Consider the following 16,212-nt stretch of genomic DNA (forward strand, 5'->3'; position numbering starts at 1 on the left):
AACGAAGGCGGAGAACCATGAATAGTGTTACGGGTAGGAGTCACACCTCATTTGGTGCACTAGTTTGCCAGGTCACGTTAGTAGCGAACGGGGTCTTTATTTGGTAGTGTTAGTGATGAAATATACCTAAGTTAGCGAGGGACATTAAAAGTAATTAAAGTGAAATAAATAAATTAATAATTACTGCGATGAAAACCTGTCCGGATTAATGTATATATGTATATGTTAATAATTATCGATGTGTGTTGCATGGATTGATGTGTTTGCACGACTTGACATGATGTATGTTTATGTTTTGTTTCCATGCTTTTGTGCTTGAGATTGACTCACTGTGTTGATGCTGACACTTGTTTCTTGTCTATTGTTGTGGCTTTTACATTGGTACAAGTATTTTGATATTGATGGCCTGGTGAGGTTAGGATCTTTTGGGTAGTTATAGTCTTTTTCTTAGAAGTGATGATATCAGTTTAATACTTCATGTGATGTTTCATTTACTCTGGGTTTTGATGTTTGTTTGGTTGGGTTTTTACAACTTTGGATTTTGATGGATTATTTTTGAAAGATTTTTCTAATTAACCATTGGTGATATTTTTATAAGATTTTTGCTAACGTTTTCTGATAATAATTGGTTAAAATAAAAGAAATTTTTTGTTGAAAAATCATGGTGTGTGTGTGTGTGTGTGTGTGTATATATATATATATATATATATATATATATATATATATATATATATATATATATGTATGTATGTCGACATATCTTGTGACGAGTAGAGGACGGTCCAACTTTGTGCTGAAGGTCAAGATACTTGGGGCAGACCAACTTTATGCTAAAGGTCAGGGGTGGACCAACATTATGCTGAAGGCCATGGGCAGCCTAACTCTATGCTGAAGGCTGAAAAGGGTAGACCACCCATGGGCTGAAGGCCAATGTTTGTATGCTTGAATGTATTATGTGATGTATGGTATTTTGGGGAACTTACTAAGCTTTAGATTACAGTTGTGTATCAAATGTTTCGGATACTTCTGAGGATCGTAGGAAGGCGAAGGTGTGACTATACACTTCATCAACAACTTACATGTTTGAGATTTCACATTGTTTATGATACTCTGATTTTTGGGTATGTCTTATAGAACAAATGATTTTTACGATGTTTGATTTATGAAAATGACTTTTATCCTATTTATAAATTGAAAATTTTCTTGTGAAAATTGGGACGTTACAATCCTCCTGCAACCTTTGTAGTGCCAAAAAATCTGTAACCGTTCCTTTATCTCGTTTTTTTTTATGTCTCTCTTATGCCACATAAAGTCATGACAATTTGTGTATTTGTGTTGTTTTCGTGTGTCAGACACAAATTTGATACAACACGAATACACATAGAGAAATACGTTTTATCTCCCTTTTTAAGATGTATTCATGTCGTGTCGTTTCACACACAAATTCGTGTATTTGTGGCTCGAATTGTTAGGTCTACGCAGCACTAGTGAGCGGCTAACCCCGATGTATAATATGTGTATCTATATAATGTATATATGTTTTAGGTTTAAGGCATATAATGCGATCGGGAAGCAAGAACGTTTAACTATGGTGATTACCCACTTAGTTCTCATGTTACCGCAATAACGATCGAGTAAGGGATTGAAAGAGAGTGCATAACTATTGTGAATTGATATGATGATGCATGATATCCGGGGTGACTATGTTCTACGTAATCCTGCAATGAAGTTAACAAAGAGTGCTATGAAAAAACAACAATGGTATTTTTTTGAACATTTTGGAAACTTCAATAATATTTTTTGTACGAAATGTGTACTTCGTTAGTATTCTATGTACAAATGATATACTTCAATCATATTTTTGTACTTAAAAAAACAATGGTATTTATTTGAACATTTTGGAAACATCGTTACCGTCTTAACTCATTTTTTTGTTACCTGAAATAACCGGTTACCATAAGGTTTTATTAGAACATATATGTATTTCATTGGTATTCTGTATACAAATTATATATTTTAATAATATTTTTTGTCCTAATTTGAAAACTTCATTGCATTTTAAAATCATTTTCCTTTTTTAATATAGTTTTTTCATTTTAATAAATTTAGTAAATTAGGGGGTTTAGTTGGCTAACCCAATAAACTATATATCAGTATTTTCCATACAAAATCCAACTTTAAGCAAATACTTGTAACTGCTTAAAAGTTAAGGGTCTTTTTCGTAGTTTTCACAACTTCACTTTGTCTTTTTAGCCACAAAATCTGAACAAAAATCAGAGATTGTTCCTCAACTCACCCATGGCGTTGGCATTTAATGTTTCTCAAAATCATTTCTTTTCATACACTCAGACGACACGATTCCGAGCACCATGCATCAATAGCAGACACCCACGAAGGTTAAGCGTGATGAATTCGAAGAAGAGCTGTTTGAGGTGCAACACTCCATATCAAGACAAAGATAACTCCGCAACCGCTTGCTCTTTCCATGGCCACGCCAATGGTAAATTGTAAATTAAATTTTTTTCCATGTCAATTGAGTCCTTTATCTTTCCTTCTAATTTCTTAATATACATCAGTCTTTATCGTTTTTAATTGTAATTTTGTTACAAAAAGGTTAACACGTCATAACATACTTACTTGAACGAAATCTTGAATATCCTGAATCCTTATGCAATGATAAGGTAAGATCTTTGTAGATGATTCATAGCGCTTAGCGCTAGCTAGTTGTTTGGAATCTTTATTGTATGTAGAATTTGTGTAGTAGCTTATAGATTTTATTTCTTGAAAATTAAAGTTAGAGATATAAAAGGAAGCTTCATTCAAGCATTTTATCGAACACTACTTGTGCAATCGGAATATGCATTTTGCAGCCATGTTACTGATTTATATAACCATGTTTCAGTTTGTTACAAATTTGAAACAAGAATCTCACTTCGATGCATAATAAATTTAGAGTGTGGTTGATGTGTAGGTGATAGAGGATTATTGGCATTGGCTCCACCCCACCAAGGGATTGATGGTGAATGGAGTGATGGGTCAGGGGTAATTGTGTACAAATGGAATGAGAAAAGTGATCGACCAAATACTGGAAGGCCAAATTGGAAAAAGAGATGGAGTTGTTGTGGTGTGTATGATGAGAATGCACCACCTTGTCGCCAAGGTTGCCATGTTTCCTATGATGACGGCTTTACTTTATACTAAAATTATATTGAGATGATATGATATTGTGTTATATTAGGTTTTTAATGTGTATGTTAAAATGTTTATATATAGTTCAAGCATCTTGTATATGAATTCAAAGTTCAAACCTGCTTTTATTAAGACTTTTTCTTTTTCTTTTTTCATTAAATGATTCCAAGATAAACGATGTCTAGAAAATCAAATGTACCTGAACCCATTGACTATTTCTAAAAGTATAACACCATGTAGGCCATATCTCATTATTAAAGCGATCAAGATAAATGTAATCGTTAATAAGGAATATATGATGTTTAGGAAGTACAATTTTGTTTGATACAGATTTGGACGGGTTTTATCATTTTAATAGGATTAAATGCAAAAAGTAGCAACCTATTTTCACTGATTTTGTTTATTATAGCAATTTTTCTAGTATGGAATGAGTTAATCATCCATTTTGGTTTCTTATTGAACAAAAATAGTGATATTATTCCTCCATTGATCAAGAATTTAAATTTTTGGCAAGTCTCATAATCATCCAATAAGAAGGGTTTCAATTTTTACAAATGAACGATTTGAAGACCTATTGATTCTAAAAACTGTGGATCATTTGGATCTTTCAATTCATAGATGTAGATCTCGAACCTATGAATGGGGATATTCCCGAAACTGACAAACAAAAAAGGAAGTGAGTTAGACAAAAAAAAAAAAAAAAAAAAAAAAAAAAAAAAAAAAAGAAGTGGCTTAGACAAATCTTTTTTATCGATAACCTCATACCAATCAATTGAATATTGATTAATACGTAATCGATCGAACACTACTTGAAAACAGCTCCTTTGCTCAGAAACGAAATGTTCTTGGAAATTCTTGCTCCCAGTGGACCATTTGTATCTATATGCATCAGAATCTCGATTCATGGATCTCTTGGTTCGAGAAAAAAAAAAAAGATGATCAAACCATCTGTTCTGACTCTTTTTCAAATTCGATAAATGTTAGTTGATCATATATTTCATTAGAGTTCTATAATTCAGAATATCCTTTCCTATTTGATCCCTTTGAATTCCATATTTGAAGTTGCGATCGGATCTATTCATTAAAAAGAATCGATTCAATACATTTCTTATGTACCTATGGGTGTCATGTTGGAATTGAATCAGATTTCGGATCAATCTATATTGATTGGCTGCCTCCATTATATTGTTGCTAGCAAATACAAATATTTTTGGTTTTGGCTCTTCCAAATCATTCCCGCAGGAGATCCGGACCCTTTTTTCTGATCCTTTGATATAAAGATTCATTCTCTTCATAAAAAAATAGGAAGTAGAACAAATAAAACCAATAAAGATGTCGTTTTTCATTCATACGTGGAGTTGAATACCCCATTCAAGAATTGTTTTGGATTCAATCCATAGGAATCAATAGAAAGGACAAATCTCTTATGATACACCAGATCCGGCTCGGTTATTGATAGAGTGAATAAATCTTTTAGTTCTTGAAATCTCTCTTCTGATTCAAAATCTTGGTATAATGTGTATCCTCCCCTGGTCGTGGAATAGATGAAATAAATCAAAAAATGGATTTTTGTTCAAGAATGAAATCTTGTTGGAACTGTTCATATCCGGTTCATCCTTCGGAACCATATCACATCCCGAATCTGATGAAATAGGATGAATTGAGATGGTATTTTGTAAATATATAATTATCTTGAATATATGTTACCTACTGAGAGGTCCACGCCATATTAACCAGTTATCTAAGTCATTTTCACTACCATAATTGAATAGATTATCCCAGCAATAATTTGAAACAAACAAACAAACAAACTACAATGTTATAATTTGGTGGGGTTTTCAAACTACAATACGAATCATACGATGTTGTTAACAAAAAAAAAAAATACAATACGATGTTGTTAACAAAAAAAATTAAAGTAGGATGCTATAACATGCAAATGAGAAGTTACAGGTGACATGTAAATAAAATGTTCTTGAACCCCTTTTGACTATTTCTACAAGTATAACCAACACCATCTAGGCCATATGTCATTATTAAAGATATGAAGAAAAATGTAATCTTTAATAAGGAATATATGATTTACTACTAACAATATATTATACAAACACATGATCACAATCATTAGTTCATTCTCACACAATCAAAATCGAATCATTTCTATCCAACAGTCTTGAAAGATTCATGAATATGCTTCAATGTTTCTTGGTCTTTTTTCCACTCTGCTGCAGGGGCCATTACAAAATGTGCATACAATTTGTTCCTTGCACATGTCACTGAAATCAAACTATGGGCACTAGGGCTATCGATCTCATACACATAATACACCTGCCCTTTATCATCTTTTGTCTCTTCAGAGCTCACGCTATCTGCTCCGGCGATCAAATCCTGCAAATTGACATCGGAAAGTGCCAAATTGTTCAAAACCGCTTCTTTTGGGGCTAATTGCCGGAGTCCGCCGAGGAAAGTCAAGTATTCTTTTTCGGTTCTCTTTTTGGGGTTGTAGAATTCGCTATCGGTTCCATTGGTTCCCTTTTCGACTTTTGATACGAGTCGTTCTTTCCAGCCTTGTGGGATGTCGTAGATGTATTCGGCTGAGGTTTTCTTGTCGGAGTTTCCACCGTAACCGCCGTAGTTGGCGGCGCTCGCGGCGGTGCCGTAGTATGTGGCGTAGGATTCAGCGGATAGGGCGGGAGGGATGGTGGTGGCTATGATGGTGGCTGCTGCTAATGCGGTTGCAGTTAAGGCGGTGGCGGTTAAGTTTGGTAATTGTAGTTTGGTTGTGGATCGGATAGGGAGGTGGGGAGAGGAGGTGGAGGATGATGAGGAGGATGCGGCGGCGACAGTGGTGGCGGTGGTGAGGAGGGCGGAAGGTGAGAAAATGGTGGCCATGGGATCGTAAATTGGATCGTCGAATGCGTTTTTGGCTAAGTTGTTTGTGGGTGGGTGTGTTTATTTGTCAGCTCATGTGTGATAAGAGTGATGGATTTTTCCTTATCCAGAAGTTGGGTATTTAAGATTAATGGTCCCTCAATTATTGGCATGGTGTCCTTTTATTCACAAAACCAAATATACTATCTCACTTGTGTCAAGTGAGTTTTTGCATTATTAAACGATCGATTAAATGTTGTCTTGTTGGTATTATATACTGTTTGAAATAATGTTAGACGTGTTTTGGTGGCATGTATAACGTTCTAAATTTTCAAACCAAAATTTTCATTCAAAATAAAAGCATTTGTTCCAATTTCATTTTCAAAGATCGAATAATAACCATTTGTTGAAAACAACAATCATGATTCAAATCAGAGTATCAAAGCTAGTAAATCAAAAGTGTGGAAATTTCAAAACATATCCAAGGATGTCGTGCAATCACGTCATGTCATTTCAGTTGCTTCTAGAATAGCTGCAATATTCAAGTAAAACCGTAAATATGAATCTTACTCAGTTCCCCAAAATATCATATGCATAACATGATAATGGGCCCAATACTAGGATTATATTTAAACCCAATAGACACAGCTAATGTGAATGTTATAATTCAACTATAGTCTTACAATCACTTTCGCTGCCAGAATCTGGCTACAGGAATTCATGATATTATCCAACAATAATCTTTCATGCAAGTCACAAAGACAAACAAGCATACCATGACATCTAATGTCCTACATAACATAGTGAGAAGATGGCCTAATCAAAGAGCAGAAATCAACTACATGAAGTCCAACGAATCAGTTACACGGACTACCTAATCAATCATAGTCTAAAACTCAGTTATAACTCAAAACCTCCAATTTGACCAAAAGTCAAATGGTCAAAAAAAGTCAATGATCATCATGTCGTGACCCATTAATGGTCATTTCGTGATCACTAGACGCCAAAATAGTTAGGAAAAACTCAATGGTCATGACGTGAACCTTAAACTTGTCGTGCCACGAAAACTAACATAACAACCTTCATCAGTAAGGACTTAATCCATTAAGTCTGGAAACCCAAATCTCATATATTACTCTTCTAAGTGGCTTAATGAATAAAGTTGCCAACTTTATCCATTCTCATTTCCAAATCTCTTCAAAAATCTAACCCCAACTTTATAATGATCAAAACTCATGCATGGATTAAAGGGAATGAATGCATGAAAATGATAGGTTTTCTATATACTTCATAGATCAATTATCATGGTAGTGGAAACATACAAATTTAATCTAAGGCAAGGAAACTCGAAAACCTACAAGGATCTTTAACTAAATTGATATTCACAACTACAAGAGGGATATAATTTACTAACATTTAGCACTACCAATTTGCTTAAAGACCTTTGATGTAGATTTCAAATTCTTCAAGAAGCCAAGGAAGAGTAACCAAAATTAGTTACCTCTAATGGTTCATACTCAACAATATCAAACTATTTGTTGTAAAAAATAACCCTTGGAACAATAAAGATAGACCAATGAGTTAGAGAGGGACAAGAAACTCTAAGGATGTTAGAGTATGACAAATTCTAGAAGTACCTGGATGGGGTGTTATAGTTTCCAGTGTCTTGGAAAGAACGCAGATGTGAATAATTAAATAATCATATTTAATACAAATTCAAATCATTTCCTTATCTACACCATTGGATGAAAATCCAAGCGTTTATCTTTTTTTTTTTTACAATTTCATTCATCCTCTTAAGGGATCAAGAATGTTTCAGTTATTCAACTATTGAACAATTAACATTTGATCCATACACCTTTTAATTTGCATAAATTAATTTCATATTAATTCTAATTAATTCCAATTAATTCCAAACTAGTTTCTAATTAATTAATCATAAAATAAATAATTAATAAATTATTTGTATCTCTCTTTTATAACAGTCAAATACTATTTGGTTTATTGAGGGCAACCCAAAAAGGGACCTATTACTAATGGATGGTCTTACTGATTTAGTTATGAAATTGGACACTATTCCAACACTCTCCACTACAATTGGTCACAAGGCTCCCACTTAATCAGCAAACTATGTTTCCTTAGCAATTTTTGGCCTCTGATAATATCAAGAATCAACCCTTAGATAAGTGATCAATTATTCCTTTGTTTCTAGAAGATATGATTGTGAATTGAGTCATTGATTATAAATTAAGCTAATATTTCAACATCATGTTTCTCTCTTTCCGATTTCTAATGATCAATCAGACTACTATTTGAACACATCAATTTAGTCCGGACCTAGCCAGATACATTAAATATCATCATGAAATCGTCGAGGGGCCCAAGGATATCGCTTCTCCTGTTAAGGCTGAAAGAACAGATAAACTTTGACTGCATAGTTTTTGTCTACTTGTTAAATCATGCATGGATTTACCCATTATGACCGCCGGTTATGGATAGCGTTAGAACAAGACCAATGTACAACGACTCGTATGCAAAGTTCTTAATGTCTCTCCATTGTAAGAATAAAATATATTATCATCTCAAAATTACTTGTGATTGAATCTATTAAGTAATCTCTCTGAGTGTCTGTTATTCCAATATTTAAATCTATATTAAATACTCGTGAAAGTTAGTTACATTCTCCATGTTATGTGTAATCACTATAGACAATCTATTAACACTTCAAGGCAATCTTAACTCAATACTTACTCCCAAGAGTATAATTGATTGTGGGGGTTTTAAATAAACTAATATTCAGGAAGTAGGTTCTAAACATGAAAAAGGAGAACACTGTGATAAACTAACTGGAATGACTGATCTCTATCATATATTAAGATCACTACCTAATAATTGCCAAATCTGAATAAGAATTTATATTACTTAAGTTCTCATATTTAAAACAAACTATTCAAAGTGGGCTCTGGTCAAATCTTTTGAAAATCAAATGCCTCATGACCAAGTCTTACTAACAGACTTGTTGACTTAGCGAATAAATCGACAAGGTTTTTCTTTTGTTATGATTTCATTGACTATGATGTCTTCACCTTTGAACAACTATCAAATGTAACTATACTTACCATTTCGATCACAAGAACCTTCAAAAGGACCATCAATGATTGAATTTCAACAAAGATGTCACTAATAAATCTCTTTTAGTTACATAGTTTCCTTTGCATTCTAATTAATTGCAATATACTCTAAGTTTATTGTTAAATCCAATATGGTGTATTGCTTGGTACACTTCCAAGCTAAAACTTCACCATTTAGTAAAATCATAAATTCCGGCTGAAACGAAATCGTCTTTATTAGTGTGGAACTCAATATTAGTGTAAACTTTACACTGATCTCTTCCATATTATGATCATATCGTTTTTCATCCTAGGACACTAAGGAACATACTTGATTTTGATTAATTGATTCTCACCAAGTTGATTTGATTTGTCCTATCATGATCGAGGCATACGAGTCATCATATCTGGTATGTGTCATGGCATACAAGAACTAGGAAATTAGCTCAATTCCATGCCACATTATCAACTATTTCGAGTTACTTCGAGATTTCATGTACTTTGGCTAATCCTAATGAATTACTTAGATCTATTTCCATAGATCAACAAATTTAGTATGTGTATTGTTTCTCCCATGTGATTAAAAGGGAAACAATTCTCAATCAAAACCAAGCTTTTAACATTGCTATGTTAGAACAATGTTTCCCATGAATTAAATATTATACATATACCTCACAATGGTAACAACAGTACTCCCACTAGCGTATGCATGACTAATCTTCGTTTTTTGAAATTCAAACTCCTTGAAATTTCTCATTAAAACAAAGATCACAATTACCCCCACTAACATTAACACACACACACACACACACATATATATATATATATATATAATAAAAGAATTACGGTTTTCGCCAAGTAGCATCTCTTCAGCTCATTTGAAGATAAAGTTAATTTAATAAAATGTCTTTTTATTTCGTTAAAATCGAAGTTGTTGATTTCTTTGCTTTCTGGGTCATTTTAAATATTCGTTATGACAAATGGCATCCAAGAAATCATCTCCATTGCGAAAAACCAGCAATTAATATTTAATCACCAAGAAATTTTGATATTTGTATTATTTATTAGCAAGATATGAACCAATGTCATTCTAATATACTCATATGACGTTTAAATAGTTTAGCGACAATTAATATTTATCCAAGAAATCAGCGTTGTTGATCTCCTTACTTCACATGGATCGAAATCTTCCGCTTTTCACTTGATAATCAATCCTAGATTAATTTCCTTTATAAAATTCTATCAATAAATTCCTAACAAGTCAAGACCTTCACCCGACGTTTGGCCTCCTACAAGCAGTATTTTCCCTTTGAACCCTTTCTCTGTGACTCCATCGCTTATCGTTTGCTCATTTTCTTGAAAAATCTGTGAAGGTTCGAAGGTCCCTACTTTTAGTGAGTTACAACCTTGAAAAATAATGACATATTTCTATTTCTTTGTTTTTACAGGTGTATTAGCACAACAAGACATTGAACGTTTGTTTTGGAATGGATAATGATTTCGTTATCCCTCATTTGATAAGCCTTTTGATATAATTTTTGTAGCCTTGTTTAACACTCACTTATCATGCATAATTCCTTATTTTATCATTGTGTATTTGTTTCATTTTTTTTTGTATGCTGGTAATAAGTTTGGTTTTATATCTGGATTCTACTTATATAATGACAGGGCGGGTGGAACAAAACATCCCAAACACCTCCTTAAGCATAGAGATGGTAAGACGGGTTGTCATTTCGAGTATTTTAACATTAGACATGTTAATTTGTAAAATCTTTAATGCAAACACATTGTTCTTCCAACATTTAGTCCTAAACTATTTGGATACGTTTGTATTTCTTGATTTATAGGTTGCATATCAAAATCTACTATTTATACTTTAAGATTGTTGTGTTCATTTTAGGATTAATAATCTGGCCAACATCAGAGAATAAAGGGTCAAATGAGTTTTTTGACGTTTGTGGTCATATAAAATATATTATTTACATCCATTTCATCATACAAAGCTTAAAAGATCCTTGAATAATATAAAAGAAAATCAATGTTTAATATATGAATAATGATCTTAAAAAATCTCAAGAAAGTTTATTGACCAGAAGCTATAACATCTTAACAAGTGGATTACACACATCTATTAGGATTTTAGCTACATGTTTTAGGGAAACCCAATCTTAACCTTTTTTTAAAACTTCGACATAATTCAGTTACATAAGTATGTTTTGTACTAAATTTGTTAATAAAATGGGGGTTGTATGGGATATTCCAGATTTGTGAATTAGAGCTTGTACAAAGGAAATACCATAGGATTTGGCTGCAAGTCAAATACATGCAATATGACTAATTACTTCAACACGATGGGTGAGAAAGAAAAATAAGAGGTTGTAAATTAGACTGGACAAACCACTATATAGTTAAGCACTGTTCAAACCAAGGAAATTTACCATTAGGTCCTTATCGTAATATTATGGATATGAATTCTGCTCTTGAACGTTTTGTTGCAGTACTTTAATCTCCTAAATCCATAGATAGAAAATAAAGACACTATTGGTGTCATTTATGATAGAGGTTTTATTGGCATCTATCATGACTCGTTATAAAAAAGGTTATTTTTTTATTTAACACATCATCTTATGACAAAAATGAAGTTGTTCCTTTTTTTAGGTCTCAAACCTTCTCCGCATACCTTAAGACATATGACCTAATTCATGATCATGGTCTTTTCAACTTGTACAAAGACAAGTAAGCTGCTTTCCAATGGCAGAAATCACAGGAAATAGCAACATATTTAATTTACTTTTCTTTTTATAGATAATGTAAGTAGGTTGCTATTTTCATGTACTATTATAGAATTTTAAATGGAAATGCATACTTGCAGGTGTAGATATAAAGACATTGTTCTATAAATTGATAGGAGTTTACAACCTAAAGGTACTATAATAATCTATGATAATGAGATTGAAGTCATTAAGGTGAAAAAGATTGTTTATGGAATATAAAGTTACAACATTATTTCATATTTTTAAATTAACTGAAACTTTAAATAAAGAGAAGTACAATACTATTAAAAAAATTAAGGTAAAATGTTATTAACTAAATTATGGTTAATTTTTTTATTTAGACTACGTTTTTTATAGTGTATGTTATTTAAATTTATCACGCGTTTAAATTTATCCCCCGTTGTTGATTCTATTAAATGTTCATAGTAATCGATGATATTTTTAATCTATGATGTAATTTATGGTGTGCCATAAAAGTTTATTGCTATTATCTGCTTCGTGGGTGTAGTTTTTGTCAAGGTTTCAATGTCTTACATAAATCAATCAACGGATTTTGTTTGTTTGAATTCTATGTTTTCAATGATTGATACGGGTGATGTACATATATGTTGGGGATGCTTACTATGGAAGATCTTCTCTTGGAGACATTCTTGGAAATATAAGTGGTTGTTTTTGTAAATTGTAACAGGGTTGTTTTTTGCTTTTTAGTGTTAAAATTTCGTATCAAGGGCTTAAAGTTATTTTTTAATCATGGACTTTAGTTTAACTATCTATATATTTTGTTTGTATCAGCTTCATACCGGATTCATGGTTAATAAAGTTTTGATGTTCCAAATAAACTATTGCTTAATAATCTTATATTGTTCATTGGTTGATTCTTGAATCTTATCAAGATCAACATGGCTCCCACTATCTCTTTTGGATATCAACTCACTTTTTTTGGAAGATTGTCCTTTGATCAACAAACATTTTGTTCTTACAGAGTTGTAAAACAATAACCCAAAAGTTTTGTTGGGATGTTCAACAAGATAACACATCTCTATTTTATGTCCTAGATTATTTTCTTACATCAAATAGTTTGGTATTGTTGGGTGTGAACCATTAGAGGTAACCTACTTTGGTTACTCTTCATTGGCTTCTTGAAGAATTCAAATTCTACACCAAATGTCTTCAAGAACATTGGTTTTGCTAAAAGTTAGTAAATTATATCCCTTTTGTAGCCTTATAGGGCCTGCCATAGCTTCTGATAGTCGACATACTCTAATTGTTATTTACCGGTGACTCATATTCTTGTAACATAAAATCTATACGACTAGGTATATGACGTTCTCTATCAAGTCTGTTAGGAAGATTTGGAGGTATGTCAGTTTCCTCAATAGCCCTTTCAATCTCGAATTGAACACTAGGAACAACTTTAGGTTCATCATTGGTTGACTCTTGAATTTTACCAAGATCAACATGGTTCCTACTATCTATTTAGACTAAAGAGTTAAAGAGAGAAGGGAAACTCTAAGGATTTTTAGAGGGACAAATTCTAGGAGTGCATGGAGGAGGTATTTATAGTTTGTAGTTGCTCAGTGTGAAATCAGATTTGAATAATTAAATAATCAAATTTCATTCAAATTTAAATCCTTTCTTTATCTACACCCTTGGATGAAAAGTCAAGGGTTTATCCCATAGAATTTTGTTCATCCTCTTAAGGGATCCAAAATATTCCAGTTATTCGACTATTAAACAAGTAACATCCAGTCCATGCACCTTTTAATTAGCATAAATTAATTCCAATTAATTCTAAACTAGGTATAAATTAATTAATCATCAGATGAATAATTAATAAACTATTCTTCTCTCTCTTGTAACATTCAAATACTATTTTGTTCATTATGGGCAACCCAAAAAGGACCCTGCTACTAATGGATAGTCTTACCGATTCAGTTATGACATTGGACATTATTCCAACATCAAACATAATGTTCAAGAGTTCTACAAACTCCAAGAACACCAAAGAAATGGACCAAAAGGGACCAAAATGACATAATAAATAGATCTAGGTAAATAGAAATCAATATTGGAACTTTATACTCACAAATGTCCATGAATATGAATTAGAAGTTGGATCTAGGATTGAAACAAAGCTTCTTAGCACCAAATGACCTTGCTTCACCAAAACACTAGGCAACTTCAAGAACACAAGGTAAAAATAGTTAGGGTTACAAGGAAATATTCTCTAATGATGGAGGCTGGTGATAGAAGAAAACCCTAGGGGTTAGTACTCTTAAATAAGGCCAAATTTTGAGATCTAGGGTTTGGCCCATCAAAGCCAATGCACCGCTAGTTTCATTAAACATCGCACTGCTACACTTAAACCTCGCATCGTTACCAGCAAAAATTCCTAACACTTAATTAACTTAAAAGTAAAGAATTTAAATACCAACTGGGAAAACGGATATTACAAAATGTAAAACCTCAAGTTTTTACGAGGTATAAAGATGTCATGTCCTTTGTAATTCATGATTTAAGGTAAAAACTTTGTGTGTGTGTGTGTATGTATATATATATATATATATATATATATATATATATGTATATATATATAATACTATTATTCATTTTTATGTACATATGTAACTTAAGATGTCATTTTATTAAAGTGTGACGTCGAGTACAAGCCTGCGAGGCATGACACGCCATGACGAACTTTTTTGGAACTTTGATATTATATGATAACTAATATATTTTAATTTAAAATTTTCACTCTCTTATATTTCTGATGTATTTGTGTAACACTTTTTTATAACTTATTTTTTAGTTATAACTTTTACTATGAGATATAAAGTTATTATATGTATTTGTATTTTTTGGTTATTACTTTTATTATGAGATATAAATTTTATAGAAGATAAAAATCAATGAAAATTAAATTATTATTTTTAGATTTTATTATTATATTTTACGAGACATGTAATTTTAACTCTATATATCGACCAAAACTGTAACATCCCCAACTTCGGAAATATGATGTAAGGGCTTAAAGTGTAAATTGAGGAAGCTACTCGATGAGTAGTTTCGATTACTCATCGAGTTGGAGCGGGTTCTGGTCGCAAGTTAAGTGACCAACTCGCCGATTCGGCGGCTGGACTCGACGAGTTGGTGTTGGGAATAGAAAACCCTAATCTTAAGGCTTGCACCCTATTTAAAGAACCTTAAGTCCTCACCTCAGTCTCCTTGTTACCCCTTGAGAGTCAGAAAACCCTAAAATCGTTTATGAGCCTTGGAGTGAGCTTGGAAGCTTTGGAAGGAGATTCTAGCAAAGGAGGCTTGTAGATCAAGTGTATAGCATCAAGGGACTCGTATAGATCCAGAATCTACTTCAGTTTGGGCACATTTTCAGGTAACAAGTTGTTACCTTGATCCCTTACTTTCTAGATCAACTTATGGATGGGTTTGGGGCCATTTTAGTATGTTTAAGATCCATTTCGGATTATGGGTCTAGATCTGAGGTTGCAACTTTAGATCTAGACTTGCCTTGGTCTAGGAAATCATAAAGCATCAACCTTTGGTTTGGTTACGAAGCATTCTTGCCTTAAAACCCTAACCCTCGCTTGTATTGGGCCAATAGCACCTTGTACTCACGTAAAGTTAAGTGAGAGTCATGCCCTAGGAGTATGGATCTACAGTTTGTAGCCTATGCATGGCTCAAAAAGTTACTGTATGGATGAAGGACTGAAGAGACTCGGCGAGTCTCATGGGTTGACTCGGAAAGTCATATGACGATGGGCGTGGACTCGATGAGTTGGATGAACAACTCGGTGAGTCTGATGAAGATTGTTGTGGACTCGGCGAGTATGTTCTTGGACTCGGTGAGTTACAGCATAGAAACCCCCAACCTCTTCTGGTTAAGACTCGGATCATTGAGTTGAGTGGTGACTCAGAGAGTTGGACTAGATAGGACTCGAAGATTGATGGACTCGACGAGTCATGGGGTGACTCGGTGAGTCGAGTCATGATATGAAAGTCTTCTGAGATTAAGAACTCGGCGAGTCAATGGGTTGACTCAGTGAGTAGGGTAAATCAGGAAGGTTAACGTTGGTAAGGACTTTGACTTTGACCCGTTTGACCTTCAAGGGTATTATGGTAAATTGGATATTTATGTCAATGGATCATTGATGGCTATAGGTGTTGGATTTTGGAGCTGTGCTTCGGGATTGTGATTTCGTGATTCGGTTCGGCAGTTGCAAGGTGCATTATCCTCACTATACCAAAGGGTC

At 33.2% G+C, this 16,212-nt stretch overlaps 1 protein-coding gene and 1 long non-coding RNA gene across 2 annotated transcripts; one reads left to right on the top strand and one right to left on the bottom strand.

The window, feature by feature from the left end:
* Positions 1-2,266: 2,266 nt before the first annotated feature.
* On the top strand, positions 2,267-3,321 carry LOC145000815 (uncharacterized). Its single transcript, XR_013661372.1, has 2 exons — positions 2,267-2,500; positions 2,972-3,321. It is a non-coding gene; the product is annotated as an uncharacterized LOC145000815 (long non-coding RNA).
* A 1,913-nt stretch (positions 3,322-5,234) lies between these two features.
* On the bottom strand, positions 5,235-6,152 carry LOC145044034 (thylakoid lumenal protein (Mog1/PsbP/DUF1795-like photosystem II reaction center PsbP family protein)). Its single transcript, XM_078992839.1, has one exon. It carries the CDS (start codon positions 6,079-6,081, stop codon positions 5,350-5,352), a length of 732 nt encoding a protein of 243 aa, XP_078848965.1. The 5' UTR covers positions 6,082-6,152; the 3' UTR covers positions 5,235-5,349.
* Between the last annotated feature and the right edge of the window lie 10,060 nt (positions 6,153-16,212).

This window comes from Lactuca saligna, chromosome 1 (genome assembly GCF_052625555.1).
Source record: "Lactuca saligna cultivar CGN05327 chromosome 1, ASM5262555v1, whole genome shotgun sequence".
Taxonomy (NCBI): Eukaryota; Viridiplantae; Streptophyta; class Magnoliopsida; order Asterales; family Asteraceae; genus Lactuca; species Lactuca saligna.